At 44.8% G+C, this 22844-nt stretch overlaps 1 protein-coding gene across 1 annotated transcript; it reads left to right on the forward strand.

The window, feature by feature from the left end:
- Positions 1-320: 320 nt before the first annotated feature.
- Positions 321-9930, forward strand: LOC146199385 (uncharacterized). Its single transcript, XM_084592762.1, has 3 exons — positions 321-671; positions 1148-1199; positions 8713-9930. The coding sequence occupies exon 3, from the start codon at positions 8764-8766 to the stop codon at positions 9124-9126; it is 363 nt and encodes a 120-aa protein (XP_084448888.1). The 5' UTR covers positions 321-671; positions 1148-1199; positions 8713-8763; the 3' UTR covers positions 9127-9930.
- Positions 9931-22844: the final 12914 nt, after the last annotated feature.

The following is a 22844-nucleotide window of genomic DNA, read 5'->3' on the forward strand; positions in this document are numbered from 1 at the left end:
GTCTCACAAGGGCACAGTATAGAGTGCGTAGACATTTACATGCCTTGACCATAACAAAAAAAAAATACACTGATAGGAATAACCTGACGTGAAGGCGTTATAGACCCAACATACGGTACCCCGGACAAAGTGCACCGAGCTGTCGGTCTCCCTTTAGCTACAGTCTTTATCTAGTCATCCTAGCTTTGGAACTTTCTTATTTCCAGACCTTTCAATTGGCAATGCCACCCATCATCTTTGACGTCCCCAGCTGATTACCTTCGCCAAGGCTCACAATTTAAGCCCGCTATTGCTTTTCAGCCCTCTCGGCTGCAGTGTCAACAGCCTTACCTCTATCTGAAGCGGATGAAGGAAAGGACACTTCGAAGCACCTCTCCCGCAAGACGGGCGACTCCAATAGCGGCGTCAGGCGTGACAGCGCTGCCAAGGCTCTCGTCAAACCTCCGCCGGCGTGGAAATCCGCAGTTACTAGTAGCGATGAAGCAGCAGCCGAAAGCAAGACGCTGGGCCCTGCCTTGGTAGACACCTCTACTGTGGTGCAACGATCTTCACTCAAGAAAACAGCTACAGCTGCGGCATCTACGCAAGAAACGCTGGAGCAGTCCGCGAGCGCCCGCGTCAGATCACGCTCAGAGAAAATGGCACCGAACACAACGGCTGCCTCTGCCGAAGTAAGTCCCCAGCCCATTGCACATTGCTGCTGATTTCCACGGAGTTGATTTCAGCGCTTTGTGTCCAGTTGTCAATCGGAATCGTATAGCACTTATAAGTCGAACATCCGATAATACGTTGAAGTTTGAAGTTTCTCTAGTATTAAACGTATTATACTTAAATTGTGCCTTTAAGCCTAGAACACCGCAAAGAATACAGGGAACCACAATGATTACAGAAGAACGTACTCTCTGTGTCGCTTTACTTTTTACTTGTACTCCGAGCATCAATTCATTGGGAGACGCCTAAGTCGAATCATCCTGCGTGAAATTTGTGAAATTCTAGCATCCCCTTTAAAGACTGGAAGACTGCTTTTTGGATGTGTTAATCCTTTCCACCGGCTAACAGTTTTGTGATTTTGAATTTGCGGTCAGTCTGACGTTGATGTTGTACATGTGCACACGCCCATGCGAGCCCTTTAACATTTACTGCCCAGACAACGGACGAAGTGCGGACCGGAACGAGCCGACGCAAGTCTTCCGTTCGATGTGAGTACATCGTTACTTGTTCATTATAAATCTAATTTGTTATCGAGGCTTGAACTGCATCTTTATGGCTTTCACGAGGCCAGAAAAAAACATCGGGGGGGGGGGGGGGGGGGGTTAAGGATGGCCTGTACCTAGTTTTAGAGAGAAAGCTGAGAGTGTTTCGGCAATAGCGTCTTAAAAGTTTTTCAGTCCACGGTTTCTTAATTTTTATTTAAATTACATTTTAGGAAAGCAAGTAGCCTTTTACTTTTGAGTGGACTGCACGGAATTGTGGATACCTATAGCTAACCAGGTCAAGGTCATGTTTTCATTTTTTTACTTTTATATTGTACACTGGTTTATAAAACATTAGCTGTGGTTAAACCCTGTGGTTACATCATGAGTTACGCGAGAGGTGTCTGCTTGGCTACGCTTAGGCTCGGCTAGAAAATAAAGACATGGCTTTTTCACATAGTAGTTTACTCTATAGTTTCAGCGTTATTTATGTCATAGTGGGTACTTTTCACCACTAAATTGCGGTGAGGCGAAATTCTCTATCGCGCTGTGGTCCGAAGCCCTCAACTACGGCAGCTTTTTCTCTCAGTTTTCACTCCCACCTTCGCGATGACGCGATAGCGTAAGCTACCAGTCGCTCTTTAACCGAGCCGTATGAACGTCCCTGCTTGGCCTAGGAATAACGTGAATGCAAGGGTTTTGGCAGGCTGATTGTGATATCACCCTCCCATATGAGAGGAGAGGGTCGAGTTGACAGCTCCTGCCAAACGTAATGTCAGGAAGCCCTACGTCCAGTTAGTGATCGGTGATGTCAGCTGACTAATACCCAGAAATGTGACGCAACAAACACAATCGCATGAGAAGAGACACAACACACGCGCATGTGATTGTGTTTTTTGCGCCACATTTCTGGGTATTATGCAGCACCAACTTGCCCCTAAAGCTGTTATTATGTCAGCTGACAGCTACCGCCTCCCACGACTACTACTACTTCTTTTTCTTCTTCCTCTTGTTTTTCTCCTTCTTCATTCTTCTTCTTGTTCTTGTTCTTGTTGTTGTTGTTGTTCTTCTTCTTCTTGTTCTTGTTGTTCTTCTTCTTCTTTCGGACAGGCACGGACAGCAACTGCGAAATGGCGTGACTGTGGCCAATGTAGCTCTCGCCACCAAAAGGAGAGGCGCAGTATCTGCCACACTTGATAGAAGTGAGATGAGAGTAAAACTGGAGTGAAAGAGGTCCCGCAGTAGAAGGCTTTTGAGTATTTTGAAGTAAAAGACGTGAAATGGACATTCTCCCTGCCATCAGAAGTGATTCCAGTATCAGAAATGGTTATTCGGTAAAAAACCCTCATACACACCTTCGAAGGCATGCCTTCAATACGATACGGAGCCCTGCAGCGTAGGGGCTGTTCGTTCACATGCGCAGAGTAGAGGAGTGAACCCAATTGCTTTTGCTTCACGCACTCTATAGCCGCAGAGAGCAACTATTCTTTACTACGAGAATACTTTCACAAGTACGCCTACTGTTTGAGCAGAAGCTTTAACAGACCACTATCTTAAGCCGGCAGACACGACGCTATGCCGACAATTTAATAGTTTGATATGTACGCGTAATACTGCAGCACCCTGCGGCGTTTTATCATCTCGTTCGGTCCATCATGTGTTAAAGGCCCACTGTCCACCCTCCGGTCGAAAATATTTTCTTCCCCGGTGACTGTGAGACTTCGCCCCCAGTACGCAAGGCCGCAAAATGTTTTTGAAAAGACTAACTAATAACGCAGTTACAGCCACCGCAATCACTCGATTCTGCCGTGTTTCTCTCCTCCCGTTCCCTCGCAAAGGTTTTTTACTCTCCTGCCCGAGAAAAGCGCGCAGCGAGCGGTAGACACCCATCCTTCACCCTCAGACAGCGAGACGGACCAGTGGACGTCGTTCTCGACTAAGACGTCATAGTTGCGGCTCGACGGGCCAGTGCAGGGAACGGAGAAGCTGGCTTCCCGAAAGAGAACATAAGAGAACTTTGATTTGTATTTTCGTTGCTTTGCGGCGCGCGTGTCACTGTAGCATTTTGCACAGACTATCTCCGGTACCTGATCGAAACACTGGGCTCCTTTGCTTAAAAGGTCCTTCCCTGGACAGTGGCCCTTTAATAAATGTCAGTGGTAAGACCGTGACTTAAAGGGACTATGAAATGACAAGAAAGGCAACTGATAAACGTCTTGAATGTGTAGAACTAATGGTTCCGAGCATTCGCTCAAAGCACAACTCCTTGGAAGAAAGCCTGCGATTTATTATTAGCATTAAAAATAGCGTTTTGTTTAATTCGCGGGCTGCTCTGTTCTCGCGTGGCGGTGAGATTTGTAACTATTATTCCGTGAGATCATACGTCATAACTACATAGAGCGACAGGTTGCCATTGGCTGCAGTCACGACGGCTACTGCGTCGCGTACACACTTCCGATCGCTGCGAAAGTCATCTGCTCGAGTGTTCAATACACTGCATGCGTGAACCCCTGAGCTTGGCGCTTCGGTTCGCGACGTTAACCGAGAAGGTGGTGGCGTCTGAGTGCAAAAAGTTCACGAGCTGGTCCAATTCAACATCGTATACTGATTGTGCACTTCTGATTGAAATCATATTTCAGGAGCAGCGCGTGAAATGATCAGGCCCAGCGGACGGTGGCTGGAATAGCTGTTCACGTTAGCGCAATCTTTCAGTTTTATATTACAAGGATCCAGGTTAGCAGGGGTGTTTTGTCTGTGCACGCTGTAGCCAAGTGTTTCGGCACTTGAGCATTTACAAAAGTTGAATCCTACTGGCGGTGTCATGCGGCTACTTTCCATACACATCTGATAAAAACATAGTCGTGGGCTACATGCAGAAAGCACTGTTTTCGCCGGGGTCTGGAAGAAGTGGCTAAAGTATTCAGGTTATAAATGAGAATAATAAAAGTATATCACATAAAATGAAGAAACGCCGAAGAAAGAACACCTATGCACGTAGTGTCTATCTTTTTTAGCTTCATCGCCGACTAGCTTGAAAGCACGGAATGCCTTTTTTTATACACTTTGTTTGCAGTCGGGGGCAGCAGCATCCGAGAGTTCTCTCGCCTAACTGCGTCCCTCACTCAGCAATACAAACTGGTGACAGCCCTGGTAGTGGTCACCCTGTGCTTGCTGATCTGCACCGGCGCCGCGCTGCTCTTCTTCGCACTGTATCAAGTTCCAGTGTCCTACCTAGACACCTGCTCATCGCTCAGCTGCAAGCGGGCCATATGGGACATGGAGCGACTCATCGACGTTTCCATCGACCCGTGCCATGACTTCTACGGTCATGTTTGCCGCCGTTGGCTGGGAAGCTCGGAAGTCGGGTACCTTGAAGCTGCAGCGCGAAACTTGTTGCGCCATCTGGACAGCAGCCTGAGCGATTTGAACGAACCCAATGTGTCGCCCGGCTTATTGCGGCCAGCGCAGTTTTACCAGCTTTGTCAACGGTTTCTCAATGCGCGTGAGCTGCAGCTGTCTGACATTCTTGGACCTTTTAGCCGATATCAGGATCTGCTCGCACTCTCCACTTTTCCCGAAGTCATCAGGTGCGTGGTAGATCTGTCGCTGCTGCGAGGCGTACATACGCTCTTGGACATCCAACTTATACGCGGTTCACGCTCCATCATGCTGCGCTTGAGGCGTGGGCCCTCGCTCGCTCAGAAATGCTGTGGCAACTCGACAAACCAGCTCATCCTCTACCTGGAGAGCCTGCTGGTCGCCGTCTCCGAAATGTTTCCCGGTAATAATAGTAGCCGAAGACTCTCCCTGGATGCCTCCGACATTGCGCAGAAAGACCGACACGTCCTCTCCTTGTTGAGAGAGCGGGATGACGAGCGGTACTATAACATCTCTATTTTTGAAACGCTGAGTAAGGACGTCAGCAGTGAGGAGTGGCTGAAAGCCTCTAATGCTGCCCTTCCTGCCGAACACCGTCTTGGGAACAGTTCTATTATAATTGTGGACAACGCGGACGCCATTACTCAGGTGCTGAACTACTTTGGTAGCCACGAAGACCGCGGCGCGGCGTACATTTATGTACAGGTGCTGATGGAGGCAATGCGCTTCGACTACCTGCGCTCCCATAGCCATCAGGGTCTAGAAAGCACCGTGAAGACATGTCTGAGTGCTACATGGAGCACGCTGGATGGCACTAGAGACATAATAGCGTCGGCATTTATGGGGTCAAATCGGGACGTGGCGAGGGTAGTTTTCAGCCGTGTGCTGTCTGCTGCATTTCTAGATGCCGAGAGCTCCGCATGGATGAATGGCAGTATTAGACAAAACGTCAAGATAGTACTTCGGAGCGTACGCTTCCGTATTGTCCCACCGAGTAGGTTAATCCCAAGTGGCCAAAAAGAAGACAATTTGTCAAATATCATTGCATCATCGGCGGTAAGCTTTTTTCCATGGCTGTTCATGGATCTGAGAGAGGCGCGCCAGAGGAGTGTGTTGGAGGACCCGCCGTTGCTGAGCGTCATCACCGAGGCGCACAGAAGCGAGGAAATTTTCTTTGAGAGTCGAGTGGTATTCGACAAAACTTCCCATTCGCTAAAGGTACCCGAGGCTGTGCGACGAGAGCCCATCCTCTACCCCGAGGAAGTGCCGTTGGAGTTCGACCTCGGCACCTTGGGAATGATCGTGGCTCGAGAACTGCTCAGAGCTGCGATGCAAAGTAGCGTTCCTGATATGTGGACGGCTCAAGAGCAGGTAACGCGTATGCATAGTTTTTGATGTTGTCATGAGTAGAGCGCTTCGCGAACTGTTTCAGCGCCAAATAATATAAGGCGCTTGGAGGCGAATAATGTCTATGTGTGAAAACTGCCCCTTGCGCTTGTGTGTTTTGCCAGCACAATTTTTTAGTCATTGATAATGGCAGTGTAAATCTGCCATTTATGGCCTCGTTTTTCTTGGTGAAGGCTGCATTCATATTAACGCAACATGCGGGAGCAATGAGGAATTTTGATGCAAGGCTTCATTATATATGCTATGGAAAGAGAAAGGAAAATGGTATAAGAAAATTGGGCGGAGTAGGGGGCAGGTGCATTTGGTCAACTTATGTCTCCTGGAGAGAAATCAGAAGATCTGCTCTATCTGGCCATTCAGATGTTAAAAATATAGATAGTAATAGCTAAGTTGACAATAATAATAATAATAATAATAATAATAATAATAATAATAATAATAATAATAATAATAATAATAATAATAATAATAATAATAATAATAATAATAATAATAATAATTATTATTATTATAATAATAATAATAATAATAATAATAATAATAATTATTATTATTATTATTATTATTATTATTATTATTATTATTATTATTATTATTATTATTATTATTATTATTATTATTATTATTATTATTATTATTATTATTTATTTTCATCACTGTAAGTTGATGGAGGAGGTGGGAATAAAAGCGATTAACGCTTGACAAAGTTCCTACCTCTTTTAGAGCAAGTGAGCAGCAGCTTGCGACGGCATTTATATAACAATATCAAAGTTAGTGCAAATTAAAAGACAAAGTTCACTTCAATGTAATCATGAAAAAGCAGCTCGCTTAAAAGCAGAAAATGCACATCAAAAGAACAACACTTATTGTAACTAAAACCACGTTTGTAAAACACTAATTATACAAATGAACATTTACACATGCATAATGAATGGACACTAAGAAAGAAAAGAAAGTTTCGCGGAAAAAGACTTTGAGGAGGTTAGTGTAGGTAATGCACTCTATTTTTATATTATCATCAATTAGTTTATTAAGTAATGGCAGTTGGAATGCAATCATTTGGCGTCCATAGTTTGTTATGGTGGGCGGCAATACCCAATATGCACTTCAACGGCGTGGATATATACTTTGAAATAACTTAACGTTGGCTATGTCTGATATGTTGCTTATGCATTTTCGCTTTTCTATCGTATACGTGCGCCAGAGTCTGTAAGCATGAATATTGAAAACATCAAAAACAATAAACTTAATCCTGGAAAATAATTCTTTAGTGGAGTATCTATTTGGCAGATTGTGAACAATTCTGAGAGCCAGTTTTTCAAGAAGAGATAGTTGTTGTTGTTGTTTTTTTTAGACTGTTATGTGTTGCGGTGCCCCACACTAATGGGCAGTATTTTAAACGTGAGCGAAACAATGCATGGAAGAGCAACAGTTTTACCTTTTGCTGAAGACAACTTCTGAAACGCGACATAAATCCGATGCTTTTAAGGCTACAGGGTTTATGTGGTCGTCGCACAACATATTTTGAATTAATATTACGCCAAGCGACCTAAATGACCTATTTCAATCTGTTCATTGTTATAAAATAGCGATTCGAGCCACAATTTTTGCTGTTTGGGTGGAAACATATTGCCTTATATTTTACAGTATTTACAGAGAGGAGATTTTTACTGGACCATATTTGTATTTTTCCAATACTATTTTCGCGTTGCTTATTAAACTTACTACTATCGCCAGATAAAAACAAACTGGTATCATCGGAGTAAATTATGAACCGAGCACTAGTATGCGCACTTATTATATCATTAATGTATAGGTTAAATAGCAATGGTCCCAGGATACTCCCTTGGGGTAAACCGAAGGACACACTTCGCTGAGTTGACTTATAATAATTATTTGGACATACTGTTTTCTAAATGCTAAATAAGATTTATTTAAAAGTAATGCTGTTCCTCTTATTCCGTAACATTCAAGCTTTTGAAACAGGATGCTGTGATTTATGCATGCTTCAACGCGTCATCGTTAGTAATCCTGTTTTTGGGCCTTGGAGCTTGTGGTGACTATTTAAATCTCGGTAGCAGAAATAAATGAGCATGCCCCTGACAGGCTATGAGCGCTGTTGCTTCAGTACGATGACGTTGTACGATGACGTTCAGTACGATGAAGTTGTAGCGTGGTGGAAAAAGCAGCGCTGTTTCGTACACGGCGCATAAGTTGCCTTCATCATTTGGGAATATTATTTAGTTGTTTGTCGTAGATAGACCACATAAATACGAGTGGTTTGTGCCAGTTGAAGTGGCACGGAGTGGAGCCGGCAGTGGGGCCACTGGCACAATTCGTGCTCACATACTCCCAGAGGCACTCTCTCATCGGGAACTCTCGTCTGAATCTCCGTCACAGGTTTCGCTATGATTCGCGGGTACTTATTTCGGGATTTCTTCATTTTTGATACTTCCACTATTACACACGTTTACGGCAGCTTTTGTCATATCCGTTTACCTCCCAGCCATGCCAATGTGGCGAGTGAATGAGGAACATCATGCCCGCAATCTGTGCACAACGCACTCCGTGCTCTTTCTTTCAGTAAGAATCGGACATGAATGCCTGACGCAAGCACATGTCTTTTTATGCAATGTCATCTCTGTAGTGCTTAGCAGATTTTTGTGGCTTCTGTGCAACTGAGCACAAGTTGGTGGCCCTGAAGTATAAGCTTATGCGTTGCACCCTGGCACAGGCGGCCTTCCTGCGGTACGTGCAATGCGTGGATGCACTGGCCCGCAGGGCAATGAACGTGAGCGTGGACAGGCCACGTGACCGGGAGGCGCCAGAGTTCTACTATTGGCTGCAAGGGGTGCGCACCGCTTACGACGCCCTGAGTGCCTCGTACTCGGCCGAACGGAGGGCCTCCAACTGGAACAGCGTCTGGCTAGAGGCACAGAGGACCTTCTTCCGGCGAACATGCCTGCTCTCCTGCAGACCGCAGCTCGAGATTCCACTGCCCGAAGACCAGCAGTCAGGGCTGGTCAACTTCAGGTCGGCGACGTCCGTGCCAGCGCGAGTCTCCTGCCTGCTGCCTCTGCTGAACATGCCCGAGTTCTCGGCGGCGTTCGAATGTGCCAACCCAGCACCCGCTTGCACAGTCTCGTGACTGCTACTTGTTATCTCGGCAGTCACGCCCTGTTTATGTCTGTAATAGCAGACGAAGCGAATGTTAAAATCTTAAAATCATAGATAGATTATCGGTAGATTCGCAGACTGGGCTAGGTCGAAGGTGCCGACGAACAATTGTTTGTGTATGCTTGAGTGTTTGAACATGCGGGTTTTGTTTCCCGAACTATACAGTGCATTTTATGCTCCAGTATTCTGAGATATTGTGGTGTTTACAGATATTTCATGCATTGCATTTAAAGTTTCACCGATTTACTTCAATGCTTCGGTTTGATGGTCGTACTGACAATATCTGTTCACTCTGCATACTTTTGACTTTTCTAGTGGCATTTGACAGTGAACCTAATGGAGAACTGTATTTTTAGCAGATGAGACAATACATAATACTCTAACGTGGAGGGACGGCGTCCTGAAGGTAATACATAGAGTGAATTACGCTTGCCACTTGTACATGTTTTGCCACTCAGACCTTCTCGAGGGAGGCATCGACAGATGCCGAATCGCTATACGCTTTAGTTTTTTTAACTATTCCGTACTATGGGCCAACTAGAGTGAACTAAACACTGACGCTCAGAGAGATGAGAAATACGTCTAGTGCCCTCAATAATAATTCGCTACCTTGTATACCTGGATACGAATTTCGAGACTGAAGACGTTCAGCGTTAACAAAGTGCGAATGTCGTCCTGTCTATTTTAGCTGTGGTGAAATTGTATTCGTATTGGTTATATGAATACAGGATGGATATCGTAGATGTTTATAATCTCTGTGTATGCAATTGTCAAATAAAACCCTATGCTCAGTATCACTTTTTTTCTGGCTCACAAGATCCACTGCTGCAATTTTAAGGTGTCTATATTCAGTATTAACCCTTACAAAAATGCATGTAGGGTTTCTATAGAAATTCGAAAGCGTTGTGTCAATACACGCTGTTGAAAGTCTGTTGATAATCGGCAACATCTTGGATGATGCAGTGTTGACCTCTTGTTGAGCGCTTATGAAATAGTGGCCCATGTGTTTCTTAAGAGCGCTTTTGGAATTCGCGCAACTGAAATTTTGTTGATTTCAGGCTCAAATGCTTCAGAAACTCTGCAAGTGACGCTTTTTGATTTTCTGCTACCTTTCCACTCCTGAACAACAGAAAATAGTACACGACCATCGGTTTGCCAGGAGCAGACACGGGGTGATTTTCATTAATGCAAAAGTAGTACAGTACATCTCCTAGCTGCGATAAGTCACCACATTCTATGTTCTGCCCGACCAATCAACAATCCTGTCTGATCAGTGCTGGTTAATGATAAGCATAGTGAGGCATAAAAGAACAAAACAGATCTTGATCTTTTAAGCCCCATTATACTTACTCACTCATTAACCTACACTAAACTGACTAAATTGTTGATTGATCGAGCAGAACATAGAATGTGTTGAGTGACCGCAGCAAGGATATGTGCTGTTCTACTTTTGCATTAATGTAAACCACCTCGTGCCTGCTCCTGGCTAACCGTTGATCACGCAGCATTTTCTGTTAATCCGCAGCGGAAAGGGAACACAGAATAAAAAATGCGCGTTAATGAGAAAGAAAAAATATGCATCTTTGGTGAACCCATAACATGAGCTGGGCTGTTTATTTGCTTTATTTCAATTCATATGCAAGGTATGACGCCAGGCTATTCTTTGCGTAAAACGCTGATACGTCCGGGAACTCCTCGCATGTGATGCTGAAATAAACAATATAAATCATAATTAAGTTGCGGTATATACTAACTTAAAAATAGAGGAAAGGCATTTGTGCGCTGCTCCACGTCATAGCTCAAGAAATTTCTTGTCTAAAATGAGTTGTCACTGTCTTTCACTGCTTAGACGGCATCGACCGCCGCTTCCACAGCTCGGCAGCACTACCACATCGTTCATTTCTCCCTGATAAACAATATATGCTGCCGTCAAAGATCCTATTGTGAATATAAATAGCAAAGTGCAAGTCACAAGCATTACTACCCAGAAAACTTGAAGCAGAATTACCAACTATAGGCACCAAAATGAGTGGAAACAAAAACAAACACTGCAAAAATGGTGGAGCTGCACAGATTCAATAATCCACAATGTGTGACAGAGGCATATTATGATCTCGATAATGTGTCCGTCTCAGCGCGAGTAGCGTATCGAAAGAGTACAGCACTGTGCCGAACAATCCGTCAAAAACGGTCACCTTGTAAAAGAAAGAAAATGTCGCCATCCCAACTAGCGTTCCATCGGCCCCGGCGTCCGCGTTAGAGACAAGCCTGGTTCTCTCTCTCTCCCTCCTTTTTTCCGACGAGGCTGGCTTGCCTGCTAGAAATATTTACATGCTCGCTTCCCCTTGTAGCACACACTGTACAAGACTGGCACAAACACGAATAGGAAAAAGTAAAACTCTCACCAAAGTGCAGACGCTCCCTCCGCCCGTGCCGGCTTTTCGCCCAGAATCCAAAACGCCTGCGACTGTTGAACTTCTTAAACACGTCCTCCTTGCGCAGAAGCTGCCACCCAAGAGCGGATTCCTCCGAAGACTTAAATGCGTACGTTCGCGCTCAAATTTGAACAAAACGATCTTCGTGATAATCACCAGCGAAAAACCTACATACGGTGCTTCGCTCACAGTGCAAGATGCGACCACGGTGGCGGGAAAACGCCAACTGAACTGGCACATCGCCGCACTCAGCGTACCCGCGTCTGCGTGCAAAGAAAACGGCGCGCAGAAGAACAGCTTCGGTGAAAAGGGGGAGCCGCCGCCCCCGCTGCGCGAGCTATGCTGCAGCCAAGGTCATCTCCGTGAAGACAAACCACGGAGAAGGCAGAGAGCAGAGACCCAGAGGGAGCAACCCCTCCCCCCCTCCCCCTTTTTCCCCCCAGCCGACAGGAAGTAACTCTCGACCCTCCGGACATGCTGGCGCCGTTCGCGGCACGGGGGAAAGATGGGTGTGGACAGTAGCAAGGCAGTGGCCGAATGCTTCTTTGAAAAGACGAGTCGCGGATAGAAGACGCGTGTAATCCTATTTTTTTTTTCTTTTTATTTCATACGCGAATGTTTTTGCTATGCGTGTTAACTCTATAGTATGCGTGGGATCAATCCGTCATTATTAGAACCCCTCAATGTTTAAAGTGACTTCATTTTAGCATGGTGTCCACTTTAAGAAAGGAAGGAAAAGAAAAAAATAACAGTTAAATTCTCCAAAGACATACAGGATTCCAATACAGACTGCACCTCATTTTGCGGCAAAAGCTACGGGCAAAAATACCTAGGCTTGGGCAGAATGTCAGACCCTGAAGCATATATATAGTGAACTTTGCAACTGGTTTAAAAAAGCTCTGTCCTGCCCTACATGGTAGGTTCAATCTAGGATCCTGTTTGTTAGTATGATGACTCACTGAACTTGTTTTATGATAAATATAAAATATGTCCTACCACTAAAGTTACCTTCTGCGACATACAGAAGCTGATTCATTACGGATTCTGACTGACATTCAACGATGTATTTGCATTATTAGTGGAGGCTTTGCCATCATGAAGTTTTTAGGGCATATTTTCACTGTGTTGCGAAGCTTGAGCTAAGTGTGCACCGTTAATATGTACTTTTATATAACATGAACGAGCACGAAACTGCATGCTGCTCTTATATTTCCCTTTGCAGAATGTGGCCAATAGTTGATTACAAGTGAGACCAAAAATTCATAACGAAATTGTCACATCATGTTCTTATCATTTGTGCCTAAAACTACTTAAAAACATGGGTCAGCTTGAACAGTACACGCTAATTGTTCGTGAACGTTGAAAACTGACAACAAAAAGCACATAGAAAAAATAGCACAAAAAGTCTATTGCGTAGAACACAATGAAAATTCTGTGGGCCCTGTAAAGATTGCACTCAGCTGGGGTTGAATGTCTATCGAAATTCAATAAATTCAAAAGGCGGTCAATAGTCCAACAATAGAGTTTCAAAACTCATTTTTGTAAGGGAATAGCAAGCAGGCCTAGATGAGAAATCATAATCGAGAATTCTAATTCGAACGAGCATGTTAAAATCGGCATTCAGTGTGCGCATACTCTTCTACTGTTACGATGCGCAAATCGCTGCGGGTTCGTAATTTTGGATGTGAAATCGCAATACGCTCTTTGGACGCACGTGAGAAATGGAGTGCTCAGCGCGAAATTGAATACACTGAAGATCGATATACACCTGGGCGACCTGTGTGCCACAATATTGCTCATTGGACTGATATGAGCGTGTTGTGGATTTGGAGAGCACTCCAGAGAGCATAATGAAGCGTGGGGTTTGGAAAGACGAGAAATTCGGTGAATGTGGCGAATTTTATTTCGCTTTTGTTGTGGAGTAACTCGCAATGGCGAACTGTATGAAAGACAAATTCGCTACGAATAGTGGCGCTTATCTTTATCGATGTACCGTAGCAGTTGATTACTGGCTGAAAAAATTCATTGATCTGCAAACGTTTGAAGACTTTTGGTGAAGGATGTAGTGTGTGAAATCTGCCAGTAAACTTATTGGAAATAAAGCTAGGCATGGGGTTGGCATGTGCAGTCCGTTATCACCCCTCATTGCGAAGACAACGGACAACTCCGTAATGGAGTGAGCACATGAATAGAATGCATAAATTAAAGACAACGGATAACGCTTATATCAATACTTGTATTTTGAGGAAAGACGACGCAAACACTCGCGAAACCTTTCTGTTACACAACGGAGTGACGAAATCGAATTTCTTGGTCTTTGTGACTAGACTCTGCACAAAAAGCTTTTTGGCGTGAAAGTGGCTGATGCTGTGCTTACACAAGTATGCCCAAAGACTGCTGCATAAAAGAAATGTTGAGAACATTCAAGGTTGTATGCCCAGCATTTTTTCATGGCCCAAAGAGAATTTCAGGTGCCAAAGCTTTCGTTCACGCTCATAAACACTCAACTGTCTTCGTTTGATTCATTGCTAAAACAATATCGCCACGCAGTGAACCCAAATATATATTAGTGTATATTTGGGTCACAGCATTATGCCCAGGTCTCATCTACAATCATAATGGCCTTCCACCAATTTTCACTTTCCCATATATTTGTAGGACACGATATGTCTCCAATCGACACAAACCGGGGCGCGGCTCTGACCCATTTAATTAAAAAAGAACTAAGTGACATATTATAACGACTACGCAAAACACTGCTTAGCACTGCAAAATTTGAGGTCCCGCATTTACTGTGACTTCGACTACCTACAATCTTCCGGTACTCATGCTAACGCGGTGTTAAATTATGATAAAAACGTGTTGCAAGAACAACCTAAGAAATATTTAGTCTACTTTAATTTAGGCTGTTACGCACACCTTGTGTTCACATTAGCCGTTATAATGCTAATTGTGATATTTCATAAAACTCAGGGACTCTGTGGCTCTAGTATACATATTTTAAACACATTTCTTTGTTTGAAGCAGTGAAAGAAGCTTTGCTGCACTTGGTGAACAAAAATAAAACATACTTCACCGCATACGTTTATTAATTGCACAAAATATCAGCAGTGAATGATGAAACAAATGTTGATTGTCGTTAGGAGCTACCAAATATTTCTGCAGTAAATGATGCTCCAGTTTACCAGGACTTATGAGAGATCATTTCTAAAATCAGTTCATGCAATTCAGCTGTAAAAGGTAGCACAAGGAATTAAGCCAAGTCAGTTGTGCTCGGCCGATCAGAGAAGTGTAAATTCTTGTAAGTAAAGCAAGAGCATTGTCAGCTGCATCTTAAACGTGTCACAAACATTTCGGGCCAGTCCTTGTCATGAAGCAGCACATATGTAAAGAGTTTTCCACGACGCAGAGGCAGAAAAAAATAAGTAAACAAAAGATGGGCAGCTCTATAAGGACATCGGCGAAACCGAAAACACGGCAAGAAATGTACGGAAGAGAACTCAGCTTCGCTAGTTACTGCTATGAACAATTATTAGAGAGAAAGCGCAATCTAGAACAACCTATAAAACTCGATGTTACCAGAGACCCAGTGCAAAGCAACGCTTTTTAGCGAGCACGTACGAAATAGCAGTAATTGCATTAGGAACAGTAAAACAGTGTGCAATCAGTAGCTCACAGTGAACAGCCAAAAGAAGCATCAATATCTGAAACATCTTTTGAGCTGAGAGTAACGCTCAAAGGAAGCTATAACTGGTCGCTGCACTTGCGAAATTGGCTTAACAATGATGGAAAGCATGCGTATTGCACAGCAGCAATGAATTGGCATTCAAAGCAGCGCGCATATGTAAAGAAGCAGACAAACTGAAGTAAAAACAATACATCGTGAACAGGATGTTAAGACTAAAATTATCTTACAATCTGAGTAGTGAATGGAAAGCGAAGCCCAGGCGGCGCCGATGGTTCATGATATATTGAGTCATTAAATACTCAAGCATCTTTGCCAGCTCAGGGAGTTTTATTGCGTAAGCAATACTACGCCAGTTTTCTGCTCGTCGCGTAAACCCGGCCAGTAGCCACGTTTGACCTTTAGACGGGCCGCAGATGGGGCCCCTCTTCAAGCCGTCGGGTAAACCCGGTTGGTAGCAACGCCGCGCAGCAGCCTGAACATATCGCACCACACTTGGCTACGCCACATGCTGAACCTGAGCGTAGCCATGCAGTATTGCTTACGGAACCTACAGGGTTTAACTAAAGCTAAACCCCAGCTAATTATTTTTTAAATACACTGTCTAGCAGCCTGTCTATGCTGAACCAACTGTTCAGGACATATTTTGCATACATTCTTGTGGGTTTCGAATACAACTGTAAAACGGCATAGGCGGCTCAGAAGCATTACTGAAACGGCGTTGGATACTATACCTATTTGCAATCAAAGCAGGAGCATGCACATCGTTCCTGAAGCATTTACGAGTTCCATTTATCAACGGCATTTACTGTAGTCACCTCTTTCACACAATGGATGTCGTTTCTAAGAGCACTGAATGCATAGAATGCTGCAAATATCTCCGACAGTTCAGGTGCAGGTCAACCATGGCCTACATCGGGTAAACCCGGTCGGTAGCCACGCCGCGCAGCAAGGCTGCGAGAATGAAAGGACTCGCATGTGCAGTGATATGTCTCGACACCAGCTACGTGAGGAGGCGTGGCGATGCATTAAATGTATTAAGCTAGTGCATTAAATGACCGGACAGCAAGAAGGGCTTACCGTAGACTAGCGAGCTCGAATAGGGAAAATGAGGCCACGGCTTAGGGAGACGAAGCGGTATTGAACGTGTTTGCCCTACATTCTGACGTTTTGGATGAAACAGATGCAGGTCAACCATGGCCTACATCTGTTTCATCCAAAACGTCAGAATGTAGGGCAAACACGTTCAATACCGCATCGTCTCCCTAAGCCGTGGCCTCATTTTCCCTATTCGAGCTCGCTAGTCTACGGTAAGCCCTTCTTGCTGTCCGGTCATTTAATGCACTAGCTTAATGCATTTAATGCATCGCCACGCCTCCTCACGTCGCTGGTGTCGAGACATATCATTGCGCATGCGAGTCCTTTCATTCTCGCAGCCTTGTCTTTTTCCTCGCTTGCAGCGTACGAACTGATAACATGCAGCGCTCGGCGCCAGAGGTCACTTTGTTAATTCTGAACGCCACGCCCACTGGGGCACGACAATGGGTTAAGCGTTCGTTGCTTGTTTGGCCCAGATAAGAGATAATGCATATAGCTGTCAGACTTCTCGACTAATTTTTTGAACATTGATGTGGCCTCCGAATAGAGAGAACGCGAATTTAGTGGGAAATGTGTGGGCGCGTATGAAGTTCCTGTCCTGAACAAAACCCGTCCAAGGCAATACCGGACGCGCTGTGGAACGCCAATCATGAGTAGTGGGAATTCCTTCAAGCTTACCGAGAATATGTTGTCTCGCTTCGAATCTATGCCTCGATGGATGTCAGAGATCATTTCCGCAGATGGTCACTTCGCCGGATACTAAATCCACTTAGGGCGCTGAGGACACATTCCATCGATTCGTTTTGTGCCACTAATCACTGCTTTGGCTTTTATTCTTTCACGTCCAACCTATATACACGGCGATAATTGCTCGCGTTATTTTTTCCTCATCTACTAACTTATTTAATTTTATGTGCGAGGGATATTTCCTACTTCGTCTCATCTGATGTTAAGTCGACCTTTTCGGGACAATGCCTTTTCTTTTCGGTGTGCTCGTTCGTACTTTAACATCAATCGACGTGACTGGATCATTTGCAAAGGCGAGAAATTCTGTATGAGGTACCGGTTTGTCACCGAAACACGTAAGATACATACTACTACGTTATATGTTTAATCAGGGAAAATAGAGCAGCGCGCGTTTCGCCCGCTCCGTGCCCCGCCAAACTACGTGCATGGCTTAGTGAATAGCAAAGCCACTCCTGGCGCCAAGCACCACATGTAATCTGTTCTTACTCTGCAAGCAAAGAAAAAGACAGTTGTGCGAGAATTAAAAAACGCGGATGCGCTCTGCTGTATCTCGACAGCTGGACAGCAGATGTGCAACGTCAGAAGGCGCGGCGATGCAATTTTATTTTATCTTTGCGCCTGTCATGTGCTCCGACTTATTTTGCCGCCGGTTGTACATACATGCGCTCACCACGTTTCAAATAAGTGCAATAAAACGTATGAAAAACCCTTCGTCGGAGATGATTCGAACGCAGGAAGGTGTCGTGCTAAGCATGCAATGTAGCTTACAGCTATCGGTGCAGCCGAGCAGCCTTCGGTGTTTTCCCCTTTCTGGCAGCGTGGCATGTCATCATCAACTTCCATCTGTGCGAAATGTATTCAAACACACTGGTATCGCATGGCTCTCTTAGGGTGTGTTAAGTGGCCACAACAGTTTGTACTGCGTTACCGGTAAGGTAACCGGTTACTGGTTTCATCGACATTTGCCTGAAGCCTCGCCTTAGATCTATAGCCGGTACCGAAAACCGAAATGAAACGCGATGCTCTCTAACACACTTCTCATCTGACTAACGTAACTAAATTGTCTGCAGTTTTTCTTGATACAAATTCAGCAATGAGCGCCTCTTTTTATGAACGCATGACTTCTAAACCGTACGCCACATCTCTGATACGCCTTTAAAAATACAGCTACAATTTCGTCGTTGTTCAAGCCTACTCCCTATAGCTAATTCTGCGTTTGAAAAATTCAATTCAGCAGCGCCATCGTACAGCCCGAACGCTTCACCATGACTTGCTGGCCCTGCCTTTGATACCATCTTCTATTTTTTACCTCTCCTACAGTTCTCTTTTTCATGCTGGCTGCTACACAAACTATTTCGCTCAACTCTCGTAGCGGTCTGGACTTAAAACACGCCAATATGCTGTACTGTAGGAGAGGACCTGTTGATCCATGTTCGAGAAGCTTTCTCAGCCATGGCTACTTTGTTGTCTTCCCAGTGAGGCCGATGGCAACTGCGATTATCGCCAGATCCTGTCGGCTGCGCCAAGTCACATTCTCCTTTTTCTTATCCTTTCGATTCATGCATACAGCAATATTTACAGAGCACTGAATATCTATTTCCACTGTATTTATTTTTCTTTCCTTTTCATGCCTCAACATAATATATGTATATAATGCGGTCCATCACCTCATAGCTGAGCGAGAAGATCGGCAAATATTCGACAACGAACACTTGTCACAGTTGTATGCAGAAAATGCAACATGGATGCCCACCCAACCGTGAAACAGTTGTTGTGGCACTGCCCTGGCTACCGCGACATAAGAACGACACACCTTCCTGGCCACGTCACCATATTCCCTGCTTAGACAACTCCAAGCAACGACAACGCTCGGGCCCGACCCACGCTGCAAACCATCTGGGAGTTTGCACGCGAGGCAAGTATTGACGACAAAATGTGACCTCCCTAACCCTACTACCCCCCTTCCTTGAATAGGCATTCGTGCCAGCTCCATTTAATATTAAAGGTTACTCACTCAATGCGGTCACCAGTTCCCATAAGGGCCCAGCCTCTCACTTCGCGCGTCCAATTTCTCTGAATCGTCTCCCTTCCCCACTCTGTCACTTCAGAATCAGCATCAAGAGAAGTTTTATTTGCACCAAACAAAGCGTACAGAAAGGTTCTTGAAAGGATACAAGCACTCAAATTTGTTAGATATTATAATCCACACTTAGGCCAGAGGTCGTTTCCGGTGCCTCTGACGTACTAGGCGATATAGGCAGCACCTCATCGCCTTCAGACGATGAATAGCAGGTTCACAAAAACGTTTTCTTTAATACTCTCTTCGGTGTTCTTTGTTCCTGCAAGCCGGAGCTCTCCACGTCACCAGACGTCTTCGATCTCGCCAAATTCCTACCAGAAGCAGTGGGCGCTCGGGAAATTCCTCCAAAGCTATATGGATTGCGCGGACCCTTTTCCCCACAGGTTGTGGCTGCGGAATGGTCAAGTGCTCCATTTGTGGGGGATGGTTTTTGTAGCAGCTCATATGGTGCTGGAGCGCCAGTTAGGCGCAAATCTGACGATGTCTTTGCACGTTGGAAAGCATGAGGTGTGAGCCACTGCTAGCATCATGCATGTCACACACGAAAACAAACGTGGCACTCTGTGCGTGCACGCTCTCAGTCGAATAAAGGGAACAAACGACAACCGGTTCTTATAAATACGTTGCACTCTCTTATACCGGTTTCCATTGGGCGAACAGGAGCAAGAGCAACGAGCAGCCAGAGCAGCCAGAGCAGCGCACAAGAACACTGGGGACGCGCGTTCTCGTCTCCCCAACGGAACATTCACGATGCACGGAGAGCAGCGTAGTAGCATAGCGAGGGGTAGCACGTGACGTCAGGCGTCATGTGATCAAACTTTTCCCGCGCTCGCGTCGCCCGTATCCGCCGGCCGAACGCCACCGCTGCCGTCTTCCGCCATTTTTCTCCACCGTCCTGTCCGGGCTCCAAGCAAATAACCAGAAGTGAAGTCAAAAAGGTCACGTGACTTCCTCCGTTCTCCCTGTAGAGGACTGCTCTCGGGTGCTCTCGGGGCCCCAAAAGCGCGCCTCCTCTGCCAATAGAACACAACGCTACTGCTCCTGTTCGACCACTGGTAGGCGCCGAAACTCGCGAGAGTACTTTTAGTGCAACTAAAAGTGATCCTGTTCGCCCAATGGAAACCGGTATTAGGGTCACATTTTATCCGCATTTTGACGGGAATTGTAAGAAGAATAGATTGCCAATGCTGTGCACACTTGGAGAGCAATGCTCTAGTCCAGTGTATACCCTTGCCTTTATGCTGTCTCACCTACGTGAAAACTATGCTTGCTTGTTGCAGATAACGCTATGGGGCATACCAATTTCCTACTTAATCGTGCTAAAGTTACTTGACAACATAGACACTTTAACCTTACTGAGCAGCGTTATTCGCGTTAGCGTAAAACAAATATCACAGGCTTGTAGTCGTGTTATAAACAATCTGAATTTGCGTAATCATTATGAAAGCACGAATTATCTTCCGCGCGAGTATATTTTTGTCTTGCTGAATAGATTCTTAGCGAGATGCAGCAGGTGTGGTCCCAGGTGTGAATACATGAATAGTTCGCCAACCAAAACTCCACATGCGACGATGCAGCCCAGAAGGTAGACTGTTAAATACAACAGAAGCGGATCCGTGCCTTTTTCTTGGAGGCTCCCTTTCGTTTTCCTCAAGAATCTTCGGTGCGGGACGGCGAGCCCTCCTTCCGCAACAGCTAGAAGAAGTCGACGATGCTGGTACCTGGGGTGTATGCATTGGGTTCTGAATGTCGTTATTCAAACAGCGAAAAAAGCAGTATACTTGGAGGCTGTTCAGATATGTTGGAAGCTAATAACGCAGTGGTATCTGCTTTAGAGTTAATTGACTGCTCTATTTATTGGGAGCAATGAATTCACCGCTTTGATATGGTTTTATTCGAAAGCGAATAGCATTCGACAGTGAATAAGGAATTCTCATACTTCCCTTACTTTACATTAAAAAATATTAAATATTGAAGCCGCAAAGAAAAACTATTCTTGAACCCTACACATATGGCTATTCCTCTCACGAAATATTTGGTTACCAGTCCTCCTCAGGAAAAAATCTTAATGGTGGTCAATCACGAATGTCTAATTCCCTCCAAAATATTTCGCAATATTGAGCTGAAGACTTGAGATGCAAATATTGAAGTTTTGCGTACGGTAATGCAACAGAGTGCACGGTGAGCAATAGCGGGGAATCTAGGTGCTCTATTTTATCATCGCCGGGAATCGCTAGACACTATGTAGCGAAACCTACACATTTACCCTGTCTAGATCAAAGCATGAATTCACGTATGACATGTCGCGATATGTTGTTCAAGCATTCCTCATCAGAGTGCGAAGCAAAAAAACTAGAGATAATTATGTTTCAAAAGTACACGATAAAGTAGGTGCATATTAAATTTGGTTACAGAGTTTTAGCTGTGGTCTCCGCACGTTCTTTCTAAGGGTCACAAATCGTTCATTGAGGAAAGCTTCTAACAATTATTGCCGCAGAGAAAACCGCGGAAATAAGAACTCCACCACATACGACTTCTTTCCGAGTCATTCTAAGGTAGTTGGTGTGTCGCGTTTGAGGCATCAAAAATCGGCAGCCAAGTAATATAAGTTTTTTTTTTAGCCAAACAAAAGCTGAAATATGAATCAGAAGTTGTTCAGTATTATTACTTTATTTAGAAAACTTTACTTTGTTTTCCATTGGTTCCGTTATTACGGAATAACTTTCTTCAGTCTGAACCATGCTGCCGAGTTGTCTTTCTCTGTACACGACATAAGGTTTAGTTTAACGAACTAAATACGATAAGGCCGGGTACTTCCTATGTGTCTCGAATCACCCTCTATGGGTGCTCAGGTGTGAAAGTGATACCATTATCATTAACCTCCCCATTCGCATATCCTCCTTGATATGTCTTGTAGGTTGTTGAAAGATATTTCGGGATGTCTTTTTTCTAATTTCTATGGCGAAGGCCCCACAAACTTCCCCGTGTCATATCTAGTCAGATAACGTGTGATAGATGATGTGGTCTGAAAGCTGGAGAGCCAGGATCACATTGAAGGGAAATTCTTCTTACCTAACGGGATTAAGCTTGTGCACTGCAGTCAGTTGCATGAGTGTCACGTGATGGTCACCCGGAACGAGGTTCCACTGCGAAGCGACTGCCACTTCGTCGTCAGTACAAACTGAGAGGGCCACATGAGTTCCTTCCATGGTACGACGGTAGCAGTGTGAGATGTCAGTCTCGAACATGTATCTCGTACCGCAGAGCGTCTTCCATTTGAGAAACTTATCAATATCTTTCCAATAGTCAACACGTAAGTTATTGTGAGTAAAGCTTCCCCATTCCCTGCTAAGACACGGACATAATCTACCCGTTTCAATCTGCCGATCCATTTCCGGAAATGAGTTAATGGATTTTGTTAGCTTCGTTGAGCTGCGCACTGCGGTGATGCTAGACTGAAGGTAATTTCCCAGCACCATCATGCCAAGAACCCAAGCCATGGTCGCCAGACTGCGAAAACATGGACTGTTGGCTAGCGATGTAGGCAAGCCTTTCAACAGAAGCGTGGAAGAGAAAAACAGAAAAAGATGCGAGTAGTTGGGACGCTGAAGATTTCGGAATAAGAGGATCCAGCGCATGTGAAA

This window comes from Amblyomma maculatum, chromosome 2 (genome assembly GCF_055883805.1).
Source record: "Amblyomma maculatum isolate TAMU_Amacu chromosome 2, ASM5588380v1, whole genome shotgun sequence".
NCBI lineage: Eukaryota > Metazoa > Arthropoda > Arachnida > Ixodida > Ixodidae > Amblyomma > Amblyomma maculatum.